Source organism: Gossypium raimondii, chromosome 10, assembly GCF_025698545.1.
Source record: "Gossypium raimondii isolate GPD5lz chromosome 10, ASM2569854v1, whole genome shotgun sequence".
Classification (NCBI taxonomy): domain Eukaryota; kingdom Viridiplantae; phylum Streptophyta; class Magnoliopsida; order Malvales; family Malvaceae; genus Gossypium; species Gossypium raimondii.
The window spans coordinates 60,071,373-60,086,717 of record NC_068574.1 but is presented as its reverse complement, the minus strand read 5'-3'; the positions used below and the strand labels follow the sequence as shown (position 1 = coordinate 60,086,717).

Sequence of the window (15,345 nt, the reverse complement as noted above, 5' to 3'; positions counted from 1 at the left end):
AACACCACAATTGAACCAAGTTCAATATACAATGAATCATTAAGCTTCCAGTTCAAAGCTAAAAATACATCCAAAGCAACCTTCACCGCGCCTATCTCTGCCACATCAAAATCATTTGCTGCTGCAGAACCAGAAAATAACGCTCTTACGACTCCCTCCTTATCTCTCAATACTCCTTCACACCCTGCTCTATCCTCGTTTGCCATCCCACACTCATTGAACTTTAAACAACCATGAGGAGGAGGCCGCCAAAAAGATGCAGTTGGTTTGAATTTAATTGAATCAATCCTACACCTGTTCGGACTTATCCACCAAAAATTCTCCTGCAACATTACTTCATCATAAACAGATCTTATCCATAACAGAGTCCTCATCTTTGATTGAAAAATCAAATTTTCCATACACATCCTTCTTTCAAAAACCATACCATTTCTTACTAACCATGCAGTCCAACAAGCTGCCGAAATTGAAATCAACCAAAAACTTTTCCTAATTTCGGCCATTTTCACGTTGTTGCATAACAAGTAGAAATCCTCAAAACCATCTACCTGTTTCCAACTAACCTCCAACCAATTGAAATTTTTAATCCAAAAGCCTTCAATAAATTTGCATTTGAAGAACAAGTGGGATGCACTCTCCGGAACTCTTTCGCACCATGGACAACTTATCAATAAGTTTTGAAGATTCACCCCTCTTTTAACCAGAAATTTATTTGTAGGAATTCTGTCTATAGCCAGCATCCATAGGAAACTACGCACTCTAGGTGGAACCTTAAGTTTCCATATCTTATCAAAAGTGAATTTAGAATCCTCCCCTCCATCCAATATCAATAATTTAGAACATTTTCTAACCGAAAATTCCCCATTTCTATCATGAGCCCAACATATGTAATGACCCATTTTCAGTGAAATCGGAATAGTGGTTTCGTGATCACAAATCCAAGCTAGAAAGAAAATTTATTTTAATATTATGGTATGATCTATGTTATGATAGGAAGGTTGCATGAAAATTTTGATAAGAAATTTTTATTGATTATATGGTTAAATTGATTTAAAAGGATTAAAAAATGTATTCTTGGGACTCTGTTCGGTAAATCAGATTTGTAAATATTTATTATAAATATTTATGAAGTTAGTTGCGTGTCTAATTAGGTTTTGATTAGGTGAATTTAACTTCATTAGAAGTAATTAAGAAAAGGATTAGATTGAAATAAATTGTGAAAGTTTAATTATAGATTAAAGAAAAAAAGACTAAATAAGTAAATATTTCATTATTATAAATTGAGGAAATTTAACACTAAAAATCTAATATATTTTAATTTAAAAGTTGTATATTATATTATATTTACTTAATTAATAAGTATGTTATTATATTATATTATATTATTATATATAAAAAACAAAAGAAAGAAAAGAACTAAGAAAGAAACAGAATCGAAACAGAGAGAATGGGGAGAAAGAAAGAAGAAAGAAAAGAAAAAGAAAATTTGAGATTTAAAGGGTTCAAACTTAAATTGGTAAGTTAATTTAATTCATTTTCTTGTAATTTTGAGTTTTATGATCTTAGAACAAAATACTATTAGGTATATGTTGAAATTTTGAAAGGTAGTAGATTTTTAATGTAGTTTATATTAAATTAATGGATGAATTAGAGATTGAATTGATGGAAATTCAAACTAAAATTGGGAAAAAGATTAAATTGTGAAATAAGTTATAAGTTTAATGCAATAAGGATTAAATTGTAAGAAATTTGAAATTAGGGTTTATTAGTGAAAATTTAAGAGTTAAGTTAAGTTATAAGTAGAACTTAAGTAAAAATAAGGTATAGATCATGATAGAAATAAAAATAATTTTAGTTATGGATTAAATTGAAATGTGATAAGAAATGATGAATTTATTATATCATACATGTTTATTTTTATTAAATAGTATAGAAAGTCATTTAATTGTTTTCTCTAATATATAAATGTTATATGTTTTATATGAAATTGAAGAGAAATAAAATAAAGGAGAGGACCTAATTGAAGAAAAAGGGAAAAGAGAAGGCTAAGGAGTGAAGGAAGACGTCATTTCAACCTTTTTGTTGTAAGTACTGCGAGATTTATTTTAAAATTATTTTTAATTAAATGCTTATATTATATTATAGAATTATTTAGAAATAAAAAAATAAAAGATTATGGAACTATGAAACTTGTAAAGAAAATTATAGATATAGAAATTAAAAGATGGTATATTGTTTGAACATTAAGGCAAAGATCCAATCTTACGTTTACAGATAGCTGCCATCTGAAATAGTGTTTCTTCTTTCACGTCGAATCCCACTAAGCAAGACTTTTTGAAATTGATACTAAGACCCGAAAAGATCTCAAAACATCGTAGTATTGTTTTTCTTTTATATATTAATAGTGGATTAAACTAATAAGTATTTGATGCAATTGTAGGACATATTATATTTTTAAAGAGAAAAATCAAATTTAAATTATGGAAATAACATTGTTGACACGAAAAATTATGAACCCTGAAAGTATTAGCCTTTAGTGAAGGCTTGATCTTTCTGGCCTCATCCCAGCCCGAACTTAATTTAATTTTTTTATTTTTATTTTTATTTTTATTTTTAAGAAAACAATCTTTAATTATTCTATTTTTTATTTTGAAGCAAATAAAATTAATTTAGAATTTAGAATTAAAATTTAATATATATATTTTTTAGTTATATGTTTATTCATCAAAAGCAAAAAACTTAGGGATATTATTGTAATTAAATATTTTAGAATAAGATAAAGTGGATTTACCTCAAATCTAATTCCGACCTAATTTTCAAAAAAAATATTTAACTCTAACAAATTGAGTCGGGTCAGATCGAAACTCGATGGATTCAAATTTTTTACCTATCCTTAAGCACGTTTAAGTATTTTTTTTTCTAATTTAAAATTTTGGAAAATGATTATTACTAAAAATTGGTATTGTATAAAAAATTATTCGATCTTATGCCGAAAGCCAACAAAGGTTGAAGCACAAGCAAAGTCCAGGGTAGTGGTTACATACAAAGTTGTCTTCGGCCCAAAAGTGTTTCAAAAGGTTAGTAAAAAACTGGTTTATTATGATTTTAGTCCTTCTATTATGCTAAATTTTAAATTTTAATAGATCTACTTTAATTTAGTCCAATTTGTATAATATCATTAGTAGATTTAAGTTGATAACATCATTAGTTTAAACTTTTATATATAATATTTTTTTATAAAGAATAGATGTAGAAGAAAATGCATCTAAAATTGGTGTTCTATAATATTATTATTGGGAGAGTTTTATCTTAATACCATTCGGACTCAAATTTGTATTCACATTCTTTTTCTCTATCCTTCCACATATAAATTCAATAAAAATAATTTTAATGAATTGTATATGTTTTATAGATTAAATTGAGGCTTGAATTTTCTTAAAATATTTTAAGTTCGGATTCGGATTGGATCCGAAAAAAAACTCATTATTTAAAAAAAATTAGTTTCAGGCCAACTTAATGCAATGCAGCCAAAGATATTAGCAATCTCCAGGTTTTAGTTAACCAATGGCCAATGTGCTTTTATTATCACTCCAAAAGTCTTGATTCTTTTTTTTTTCCCACTTGTTCCTTTGTACGATGCAAAAAATTTAAGTGAGTCACTCAATTTGACATTTCATAAATTATAATCAAAATTGAAGGGAAGTTACTTACGAAATCGATACAAATTATTATATGTAAACTAGTATCTAGTTGATATATATATTCACAAGAAAAATCGAGTGGAGACACCCCAAAAGATGGTGGTAGTGCACCAATCCCCTCATGTACTCATCTTCCCTTTCCCAGCACAAGGCCATGTGAATTCAATGCCCAAGCTTGCTGAGCTTTTGGCACTTGCAAGCCTAAGGGTCACCTTCCTAAACTCCGAGTACAACCATGAAAGTCTCGTTCGTCACACCGATATTCTTTCCCGTTTTGCTCAATATCCAGGGTTCAAATTCGAGACGATACCGGATGGTCTTTCCCAAGATCATCCTCGTGTAGGCTTTGCCATGAAGGATATGTTTGCGAGCTTGGAATTGATAACCAAGCCAATTTTCAAACAAATGTTGTTTGAGATTAACCCACCTCCGGATTGTATCATAGGAGATGGTGTTTTAGGGCTTACCTTTGATGTTGCTAACGAGCTTGGGATCCCCATTATTCCATTTCGTACCATTAGTGCTGGTTGCGTATGGGTTTTTTCCTCTATTTTTGATATGATCCAAGCAGGAGAGCTTCCAATTAAAGGTATGTGATATTATTTAATTAATTTGTTGAGGAAGGTTGATCCCATTGAAAGAAGTCTATGAACTATTGTCAATCGAGAGTTAACAGATCTCTTAATGAGTCAATATTAGTGAGACTACTATTAGCAGACTTCTCTTAATAGAGTCGACCTCCCCATAATACATATAATATTTTTTTCAATTACTATTCACTAAGTTGTAATGTTAGTGGTTAGTTTAATCCCACACTGTTTAGAAAATTTTAAAATGTGAAAATTATTGCATTGAGATAATTGTGTTGAAAGGGCTCAAAACATTGAATTATGATTTTAGTTTGTTTGTTATTTTAAATTTGGCACATTAATTACTCTCGTCAAACTGATTATGGGTAAAATTTATAAAACCTTAAAACTTTTGATTGACATGTAAATTTATTGTAGTTGAACATATTTAAGTGGATTTTATATATGACTGTAATTATATGACTCGATAATATTAAAATTAAAGAATTTACATAAGTACTTTAAAGATAGCAACTAACAATATTATCAATTTAAACATGCTGATATTATAAAAATAAAGACATTAAATTAAAGTAAAAAGATTAAATCTCAAATTTTAACATAATAAAAGCACTGATAAATCTTAAGAAAAGTGATTTCTCGAGTCTTTGAGCTTTCTTATCTACTTACAATGTGTTGTCTTGTCAAAAAATTATTAGGTAATCAAGACATGGATTGCTTGATAACAAGTGTAGCAGGCATGGAAACTTTTCTTAGATTCCGAGACCTTCCTAGCTTCAGCCAAGTTAGTGATGTAAAGGACCCACTTCTACAACTTATGGCCCGAGAAACAAGCAAAAATTTCAAGGCCAATGGACTCATTTTAAACACTTTCGAAGAGCTAGAAGGAGCTACATTATCTCAAATGCGGAACAAGTCCAAGTGTCCCAAAATCTACACCATTGGACCTCTCCATGAGCATCTAAAGGCAAGACTTGCCGACACGAATCGGACATTGTTGGATCGATCCTCGAATAGTTTTAGGGAAGCTGATCGGAGTTGCATCTCATGGCTTGATAAGCAACCAAAGGGATCTGTTGTTTATGTAAGTTTCGGTAGCATTGCAGTTTTGCCGAGGGAGAAACTCATGGAGTTTTGGTTTGGGCTTGTCAATAGTGGAAAGAGGTTCTTGTGGGTCTTAAGGCCCGAGAATGTGCCTAGAAACGACGGGGAATGTGACGGTGTACCAACGGAGCTCGTGGAAGGGACAAAAGAAAGAGGGTACATAGTGGATTGGGCTCCACAGGAAGATGTCTTGTCCCATGGGGCAATCGGTGGGTTTTTGACTCATAGCGGATGGAATTCGACTTTGGAGAGCGTGACAGCGGGGGTGCCCATGATTTGTTGGCCTTGCTTTGGTGACCAACAATTGAACAGTAGGTTTGTGGAAGAAGTCTGGAAATTAGGATTAGATATGAAGGATGTGTGTGATAGAAGAGTTGTGGAGCAAATGGTGAATGATTTAATGGTAGAAAAAAGGGAGGAGATTTTGAAATCAGCTGCTGAATTTGCTAAATTGGCTAAAGGATCTGTGAATGTTGGTGGGTCTTCGTATTGTAATTTGGACTGTCTAATTGAGGACATAAGAATGATGAATAAAAATTGTTAAAAATTTTGAGATAGGGACAATAAAATGAGGGGCTTTTCCCATCCCCACTTTTTTTATTAAATTATTTCCTAGGTTCCTGCTAATTTCGAATTAAACAATTTGACCCTAGTTTCTTTGATTACCTCTTACATCATTGTCAACTTTTAAATTAATAATCGTAAGATAAAAATATTAAAAATTAGTTTAAAATACTAATATCTCGTATTAATTGATACGAGTTATGATAATCATCAATATAAATTGAAATTAATTGAAATTAATTAAAACATATTAAATTTTTTTATTAAAATTGAACTTAAATTATTTGATATCAAAATGGTAGGGACTATTATCCTCTAATGTTTTATCTTGATTCTGTCCCTGCCCGAAGTAGCTAGTAAAGGGGAATAAAGATGTTTCGTATAGGAAAATTGCTTTAACGAAAATGGTGAATGAAATTGATGGTTGAAAACAAAGAAGAGATTGAGAAATCTGTCGGCGGCCCTTGCTGCAATTTCGATTGTTGTACAGCCCAAATTTTCCCGGGCCTCCAAACCAAACAGTCCCAATCCATTTACAAAATTTTAACCCAATCCCGAAGCCCAATTACAATACCCGGCCCAATAGCCCAAAGCCCAACAGCCCCAAAAGAACCCAATGGTCAAACTAGGGTTTCAGAAAACTGAAACCCTAGTCTTTGCTGCAGGTGCGCTGCCAGTCCCATTATCACCTTAGGGCCACACGTCCCATTGGCCACCCCCACCTGCCTTTGACCCGCGCCGCACGTCTCCGTCAATACCTACAACAAGAGAGGCAGAAGCAGAAGCAAATAGAAAAATTTACACCATGTTTGGTTGGGTGTAATGGATTAGCCATTACACCCCTATTCCATAGGTCCCACTTAATCCCATGTTTGGTTAGATGTACTACCCTAATACGGGCCTATTACGTTACGGACGTAATCTCATTTTCTCTGCTTCAACGCCGATTTCTAATCCTTTCCAAAAGCAAGGATTAGCTAATCGGTCTCTGTTTTAACCTTCCCAGTCCCTCTCCCTCTCCCTCCCAACATCAACAGAAGTTGCCACCGAACCAAACCTCCACCCGCTCAGATCTTTCGCCCACTTTCATCTTGGCATCTTTCGCCAACCTCAACAGAAGCGGCAAGTGCTTCTTCTCTTTTTTTACTTAATTTGGATTTTTAATTTTCTTCCTTATGATTGTTTTGTCGACAAAAAACAGATTTGTGTTCTTCAACTATGGTGGGTTTTGTCTGTTGAAATTAGGGTTTTTTTTGGGGATAAATTTTCAATTCTCCTGCATTATCATTCTATCTTGTATCCTTCAGTTGTCTGTTGAAATAACTCTAGTTTGGAGTAGAAAGTTAAAACTGCGTGGATTAGGCTTCTGTTTTTTTTTTCCCTTTATTTCGCCATTCAAACTTCATGTGTGGTGAAGCCGTTATATAATGATAAAGTATGATTGAGTTTATGATGTCATAATTACATGGTGGATTTTAATTTCTAAGCAAGAAGTTCTGTGGCTGAACTTTTTGTTTTGTCGTAGCCAAGCAGGAGTTTTAATTGTGAAATGGTCTCTGAGGATACTGTCTATGCATTAAAAATGAACAGCTGATTAATAATCTTGACAACTGCGGAGAACTTCTGATCTATTGCATTCTCATTTTTTGGAGTTTCTGTTTCATTAGATCAATTCATTTTATACAACTTTTCTTGCTTTTGTTTCAATATTTGTTTTATGCTGTTTCTCTTTTCTTGGATTTTAATTTTGATCTAAAGTCACTTGATTTTTGGATTTTAGTTTTGATCTGAAGTTACTTAAAAAGTAGCATCTATAATCTTCAAGATGTTCGATTTTCAGTATTTCTGGGTCTTATTATGGCTTGTTTGTCGAGGAATTCTAATGTGTGGTTTTGGATATAGGTTTAGTTGAGGCAAAAGTGTGGTTTTGGATATAGGTTTAGTTGAGGCAAAAGTACCATGTAACCATTTAGTTGAATGTTTTACATGTGGAGTAGTGTATAATCTATCATATGTAACAATGTAAGGCTCTTTTACGATTCTTTGTGGATTGAAGTCTTGTTTTCGTCTGGATAATTTCTCTGATCAATTTTTGGGAGTCTTAAGTTCTAGGAGTTTTCTTTTTCAGGAAACTTGACATGAATGCATTACTTTGATATTTGGTTACAGGCCAGACACACAGACTCCAATTGAGGAGACTGTGAGGGCAATGAATTATGTGATTGATAAGGGTGGGCATTTTATTGGGGGACAAGTGAGTGGTCTGCACAACAGATTACGGAAGCATGGAAAGTAGCTGAGAGGTTGGAGTCCGCTTGCTTCTGGAGTGCTTACTGGAAAATACAACAAAGGAAATATACCACCTGACAGTCCGTTTGCTTTGGAAAATTTCAAAGTAAGAATCACTTCACATTTGATTTGTTACTTTTGATTTTGTATGCTTTATTGATCTTTTTGTCTCAATTTTAAGTGTTGAACATAACCGCTTGTAGTCTTCTAGGTTCCTTTTTCCTCGTAAGGATATATTCTTTTCAATCTGATTGATTTTAGGCTATGGTTCACTATGTTTTGTGCTTCTTACGAATCTAACACCTTGTTTATGCATATGTGCTTGTAATAAATATAATTTCTTGCACGTTTACAGTTGATAAATCTCTGGTGTCTGTATCCGAAAACAAAACAAAAAGATCAAAAACTCAACTGTATAGTGGACTAATCTGATAAATCTCTGGTCTCTGTTGTAGCATATGTCAATTATTTCTATGAGACTAATCTGAAAATCCTTCCCTATATGCCATGAGTAAGCAACTAAGCTATGTTGTTTTCTTGTGTAGAATCTTGCTAACCGATCACTAATTGATGATATGTTGAGGAAAGTTAATGGACTGAAGCCAATTGCTGATGAACTTGGTATACCATTAGCTCCACTTGCAATCGCATGGTGTGCTGCAAATCCTAACGTATCTTCGGTTATTACTGCTGCTACAAAGGAATCTCAGGTTATTATTTTATGCATCTCTAATCTTTTTGTTTCATATTTTGTTTGGACCACTGTATGGATGCAATGAATTTGTTTGGCTATGATATGCTTCATGGAAGCAAATTTACACATTTTTTAGTAGTGCAATATTATAAAACTGGGCTATTTGCTGCATATGCAAGTGCTTGAAGTGTCAATATATGTTTGATATAGGGACAAACCAGCCGATGACAATGAAATATGGGTAATTTAATTAAAGGGTTATAAATTAATCTGGGATTATAGTTGTTTGCATACTTGGCAAAAGGTGACATGATTGGCTGTTTTGGTAGTGCGGTAGTATAAAATTTGGCTGTTTTCTAATTATGCATGCGTTGAAGTGTCAATATATGTTTGATATAGGCATACTGGATGATGACAATGAAATATGGGTAATTTAATGAAAGGATTATAAATTAATTTGGGATTATAGTTGTTTGCAAGCAACAAAGGTTTCAAGTGTATAAGTTTTTTAAACTTTAGCTTTTTAAGGGTTGCATTAGGATTTGAATATTTACACTGCTGCTACTCTTAATACTTAAACTAAACTGCAATTTTTTTCTGCATTCAGATTCAAGAGAACATGAAGACACTTGATGTAATCTCATTACTGACTCCAGATCATCCAACTCAAATGCTAGTTTTTTTTAGTTTACCTTCTGATGTGCGGTTGGAATGGGTTAGAAGATTTCTTGTTCACCATTAAAAATAATGGTTCTATTGATGATATTTTCGTAACTTTTTCTGTTTGTAATATTTGAGATGGTATGTCACTACAATGTTCAAACTTTTTGATTTGTAAAACGGTATAACATATGAATTATGATGTAGAATTTCATTTTCATCTAACTTTTTGTTAATATATGAAAATTATGTTTATACAAAATATAATTCTCAAGTTATTTTATTACTGCTAATTTTTTTATTGTAGAATAATTAAATTATTTGTTTCACTAATGATATTTTAGCACATTAAATATGTATTGCGTTTAAAAATAATAAAGTAGATTATAAAAATATTTAATAATAATTATTTTAAATTATATTTTATAGTATCATATATTATGATTTTAGTAAATTCATATAAGAATATTTATTATTAAGAATTTTATTAAATTATATATTTTAATTAAAATATATTTAATAATAATTATTTCAAATTATATTTTATAGTATCATATATTATGATTTTAGTAAATTCATATAAGAATATTGATTATTAAGAATTTTATTAAATTATATATTTTAATTAAAATATATTTAATAATAATTATTTCAAATTATATTATATAGTATCATATATTATGATTTTAGTAAATTCATATATTTTATTAAATTATATATTTTATTAAATTATATTTAATAATAATTATGTTAAAATATGATTAAATTATTTATTATTTATATTAATAATCTTATTAAAATTTAATAACAATAACAATAATCATCTACCTAAAAAAATTCTGCTAAGGGTATTCTAGCTAAGGGTATTCTAGTCATTTTAGCTTTTTTTCTTATGCTATTACACCTCTATTACATTCAACCAAACACAAGAATACCATTACGCCTCTATTCCATTCCATTCAACCAAACAAAAGAATTACCTATTGCGCCTCTATTCCATTACGCATCTATTCCATTACGCATCTATTCCAATACAGCGAACCAAACGTGCTGTTAGATTTTTGGCTATAAAGCCGATTTGTAAAAACAAAACATGAGGGATCTAGAGGTTTTGTAAAAGGGGGTTCTCGGCTTTTTTTTTTCAGGAACATCAAATAAAAAACAAAAATCAATTAAAACAAGTGGTGATTTTTTTTAGATTGGCGTTTCTGTTTGTTTTATTTTATTTTATTTTTATTTTATCTCTTTTACATAAGAAATAAGAAATAAAAAGGAGGGGAGTTTACCTGCGCCATGCCGGAGATTCGCTCGTCGTCGTCGGAGTCGGCCAGAAGAGGGGCCTTTGGATTTTTTCCTTTCGGTCCTGGGCTAGATAAGGCCTAGCCTTCGGTTTTGTTGTGAAACAAGGGCTGAAAAGCCCATATTTGCACAACACCGGCCACTGGCCGCGGTGGCGACGATGGTGGCCATGGAACTCCAATGGGAGGAGTCTGGAAGGCTCAAAAGAGAAGAATTTCTCTCTTTTTTTTTAATTCAGCAGAAAAAATGAAGTTTTGAAAGTTTTATTTTTATTTTAATGGTTTTCAAAACGGCGTCGTATGGGCTTAGGGTTCAGACACCAAAAACGGAATCGTTTTGGTCTCTGACCCGCGCAGTGACCCGACCCTGAGGGGAGGATCCGCGTGTTTTCGCTGGAGGGGATATTTTCGCTTTTGGCCCCTCCATGTTCTAGCTTTTCGCAATCAGATTTCTTTTATTTTTAAAATTTTACCCTTTAATTTATTTTTGATTTCAGTTTGATCCTTGATGGAACAGCACCGTTTAACCAACGTGGGAAAATTTCCCTTTTGGTCCTCTCTCTTTCGCGCGCATTACGATTAAATCCTTTTTGTTGTTTTTATTTCTATTTCCAGTCCCGAAATTTAATTTGGTTTCTAATTTAATCCTATTTTTGTTGTTTAGGTTATTTTATTAGAAAATTAACTGTTTTAATATCATTAATATTATTATATAATATTATTACTATATCATTATTGTCATTATTATGATCATAGTCGTACATTAGACATAGTTTTATATTTGGTATTTTGTAATCTATACATATATTCATATATCTTTACATATATATATTTTAATTCATATTCATATATATATATATATCCACATATTTTTTTATGCTTCATAATTTTAATACATATATATATACATACTTTACATTTTACATTTTGTTCATTTCCTTCGTTTATCTATTTATTTATGTTTTATTATTACTTTAAATGAATGTCTTAATTTTATTTGCTTATAGTTGTTATTTGCATATTATGAATTTGTCCTTTTTATTCATTCATTCTTATTATTGTTGCTCATATTATTTTTATACTATTGCATTCAATATTGTATTGTACGCATATTAACCTTGTGTTTCATTTCTACTATTTTAAGTTAGATTAATTTATCTTAATGCATAAGTTTCGACTTTCAAAAAAGTAAAATCTCGTATTTTAGATTCGAGAAGATTGAGCCCTAACGTATTGGGTTCCAATTTTCTTCGTTGAATCTAAATAATCGAGATTGTTCTTTAATCAAAAAAAAATAAAAATAAAAGCTCGTTATCGAGAATTCAATACGTTGTGTCCTAACGCATTGGATATGACACGTTATTTTCTTGAGACGAGGATTTCCAAAATAATAATAAAATAAATAAAGGCAATATTCAATGTTTAGTATTTTGAGAAATTGTGCCCTAACGTATTGGGTCGCATTTTTTTCATACGACTTAAACGATTGAATACCCTTTTAAATTTTATTGTGCGAGTTTTTTAGACAAGCTCATTTCGGAAGAGGTAAAATATCGTGTCCTAACTCATTGGGTGTGACATTTTCTCTTTCTGAAATGAGAGAGTCTTAACGAGTAACTTGATTTATATAAGTTTTAAAATAAAGGATCGTATTTTAAATCTCTTCAAAGTTTTCAATCTTCGACACTAAGACACTAATTAATCAACTAGGTACCAATTTTGGGCGTATCGAGGGTGCTAATCATTCCTCGTACGTAACCGACTCCCGAACTCATTTTTCTGAATTTCGTAGACCAAAATCGTTGTTTTAATGAAATTAAATTGTTTATTAAAAACAACCTCTTTTTAAGGTGATCCGATCACACCTCATCAAAAAGGATCGGTGGCGACTCTCATTTTCGTTTTCATTTTTCAAAACCCAAGTCGACCCCGTTTTCATCAAAAAAATGGTGTCAAACAATTGTTTTATTGAAGACATAAAAGAACATGTTGTAATTAATTAACTTGCAGTTACATAGCGTGCAATAAAGATGGATTTTTTTTTAAAATTAGTTTTAAGGTTATTAAATATTAATAAGTTTATATTTTGATTAATTAATAAGATTAATAATCACTAAACTATTCAAAAGTTTTTATTTAAGTCATTATCTTTACGTTCGGTTGACGAGCTTCAAACAACAATTCAACGAATAAAATGGTAGATCAATACCCATCAAGAAATAGAAGAACATACCTTAGATCCAAGTCGATCTGTCAATCAGTGTTGGAGATCGAAGAAGAAAATTATTTAGATTTTGGTTCGTAGATATGAAAAGAAATTGAACCGTTCAAGAAAAGGAGAAAAAAAGTTTTCGATTGGTGAAAGCGATACGAACGGAGAAAACCATACAACGACAATTTTAACTACTCAGTAACTTAAATAAAAACTTTGAATAATTTTATAACTATTTCATAACTTTTTGAATTCGAGTGACCAATATATAAATTAACTAGTAGTTTTTATTTATGGTTTTGGAGCCTATTATTTTCATTCAAGCTCTTGTTTATGGTTTTGAAGGTTTTATTTGGTGTAATATTTTAATTATGCTCAACAATTTGAATAATATTAATTTACATTAATTGCATGAAATAAAAATTACTTTTCATGAAAAATAAATAAATAAAATCATTAATTAATTTACTTTAAATGGGTGAGTTGAAAGTATATATTAGAAAACAAAATAATATTATAACCATATTTTCTCTTAAAACTTAAAAAATTATAACAAAATTAATTTACCTATATATAAATTTTAGCCCCAATAAATTATAATACAACTTTTAAATAAACTCTTTAAATTTTTTCTTATTTTAACAATTTCTCATATTTGAAAAATAAATATCACGTCAAACACTTTAAAAAAAAGGATAGAAAGTATTAATCTCGAAAAAAAAGGGAAAGTCATTAAAAATATAAGCAAGTGCGCCACACATATAATCACATGTCTTTTGGGAAAAGAGTAATGATCCCACAACAATTGGTATCAAAACAATAATTGATTGCCCAATTTCACAATAAGCATCTCAGAAAGTGGGATGACATAGTGGACCAACTGTAACACAGTAACTTGTGACTAGAACGTCACGAGATTGAATAGGAGAGAATGTCACACCAAACGCTTTAAAGTAGGCAAGATGCAATAATTCCACATTGGAATGGAAATGGAAAATAAGGTCATTGAGGATAGGTACATGGGCGTAGCTAGAGGGGTTGACAGTGGACTTAATCCCCCTAAAATGAAGCTTTTTTCATGTAGGTCTTTTAAAATTTTAAATTATTATAGATAAAATTACATAACTCCTTAAAAATGATAAAATTTTAATTTAATCTTCTAAAAATTATAAAAATATAAACTATTAAAAATAATAAAATTATATTTTTATCATTATCAAAATTATAATTTAATTTTAGACATGAAAAAAATTTCTAACTTTACTCTTAGATAAGAGCCTAATTGGTTTCCTAAAAATGATAAATATATCATTTATTTCTTAACTTATAAATTAATATATTGGTGAAAAAAAAAATTGACAACATTCTCCACCTTATCCAAAGACATCTTTTGGCCGTTAAATAGCTTCCAAATTGTCGATTCTTTAGCACATAAAACTCAAAAAGCCCCTCAAAACAGATCCTCCAATTAGATGGAGCAGGATGGATCCTCTCAATCCCATCCTCCACATGTCCTCGTCTTCCCCTTCCCATTACAAGGCCATATAAACTCCATGATTAAGCTAGCTGAACTGCTAGCTATTGCCGGCTTCAAGCTCACTTTCCTCAACTCCCACCACAACCATGAACGCTTGGTCAAGTTCAACAATATTGCTGCCCATTCTGAAAGATACCCAGGGTTCCAATTCAAGACCATAACCGATGGTCTCCCTCTTGATCATCCTAGGTCAGGGAACTGGTTCCTTGATACGTTAGAAGATACCATAGAACTTAAGATGAAGGAAAGTTTGAGAGAGGTACTTGTGAATAGTAGCCCGCCAGTAGATTGCATTATTGGAGATGGGGTTTTAAGCTTTGCTCTTGATGTTGCAAAGGAGCTTGGAATCCCCATTATTATTTTTCATACCAACAGTCCTCGTAGTTTCTGGGTTAGTTATTCTATCCCTGATATAATCCAAGCTGGGGAGCTTCCTATCAATGGTAAATCCACTTCTTTTTCATCAGCTTTGTTTATTGTACCATGTTTAGCACTGTTTTTAATTTAGAATAACACAAAACCTTAAGTTGAAATGATTTTACAAGCATGTTGAAGAAATTAACGAGAAAGACATTTGGAATATTCCTGTTAGGCGAGTTGATTTTGTTTAAGTTTGATTAATTCGAAATTTAAAAAATTTAAATCATTTCATGTTTCAATTTTTTTAAGAGTTTTGGATTGTTTCAGATTGGAATC

At 31.1% G+C, this 15,345-nt stretch overlaps 2 protein-coding genes and 2 long non-coding RNA genes across 7 annotated transcripts in view; 3 read left to right on the top strand and 1 right to left on the bottom strand.

The window, feature by feature from the left end:
- The first annotated feature begins 3,797 nt into the window (after positions 1 to 3,797).
- On the top strand, positions 3,798 to 5,948 carry LOC105775764 (7-deoxyloganetic acid glucosyltransferase). Its single transcript, XM_012598245.2, has 2 exons — positions 3,798 to 4,290; positions 4,990 to 5,948. The coding sequence occupies exons 1-2, from the start codon at positions 3,798 to 3,800 to the stop codon at positions 5,937 to 5,939; spliced, it is 1,443 nt and encodes a 480-aa protein (XP_012453699.2). The 3' UTR covers positions 5,940 to 5,948.
- A 2,154-nt stretch (positions 5,949 to 8,102) lies between these two features.
- Positions 8,103 to 9,670, top strand: LOC128033638 (uncharacterized). The gene is made up of 3 exons (XR_008189629.1): positions 8,103 to 8,354; positions 8,794 to 8,958; positions 9,550 to 9,670. It is a non-coding gene; the product is annotated as an uncharacterized LOC128033638 (long non-coding RNA).
- Positions 9,671 to 14,489: 4,819 nt separating this feature from the next.
- Positions 14,490 to 15,345, top strand: part of LOC105777208 (7-deoxyloganetic acid glucosyltransferase) — a 49,245-nt gene continuing 48,389 nt past the window's right edge. For 2 of the 4 annotated variants that reach the window (XM_052622923.1, XM_052622921.1), the window contains exon 1: positions 14,490 to 14,838. In XM_052622923.1, coding sequence (XP_052478883.1) covers positions 14,585 to 14,838 — 254 coding nt within the window. In that variant the 5' untranslated portion in view covers positions 14,490 to 14,584. Of the gene's footprint in view, positions 15,093 to 15,345 lie in introns of all 4 variants that reach the window. The other 2 variants (XM_052622922.1, XM_012598240.2) reach the window with 2 other exon arrangements.
- The window catches only part of LOC128034138 (uncharacterized), a 47,048-nt gene continuing 46,246 nt past the window's right edge, over positions 14,544 to 15,345 (bottom strand). The window contains exon 3 of the long non-coding RNA XR_008190245.1: positions 14,544 to 14,690. This is a non-coding gene — a long non-coding RNA (uncharacterized LOC128034138). The remainder of the gene's footprint in view (positions 14,691 to 15,345) is intronic.

Bases quoted from the DNA above. Each gene is read 5' to 3' on its own strand.
- LOC105775764 (XM_012598245.2), top strand. From the start codon at position 3,798: ATGGTGGTAGTGCACCAATCCCCTCATGTACTCATCTTCCCTTTCCCA. The intron at 4,291-4,989 runs GTATGTGATATT...AAAAATTATTAG, and splicing joins AGGAGAGCTTCCAATTAAAG to GTAATCAAGACATGGATTGC.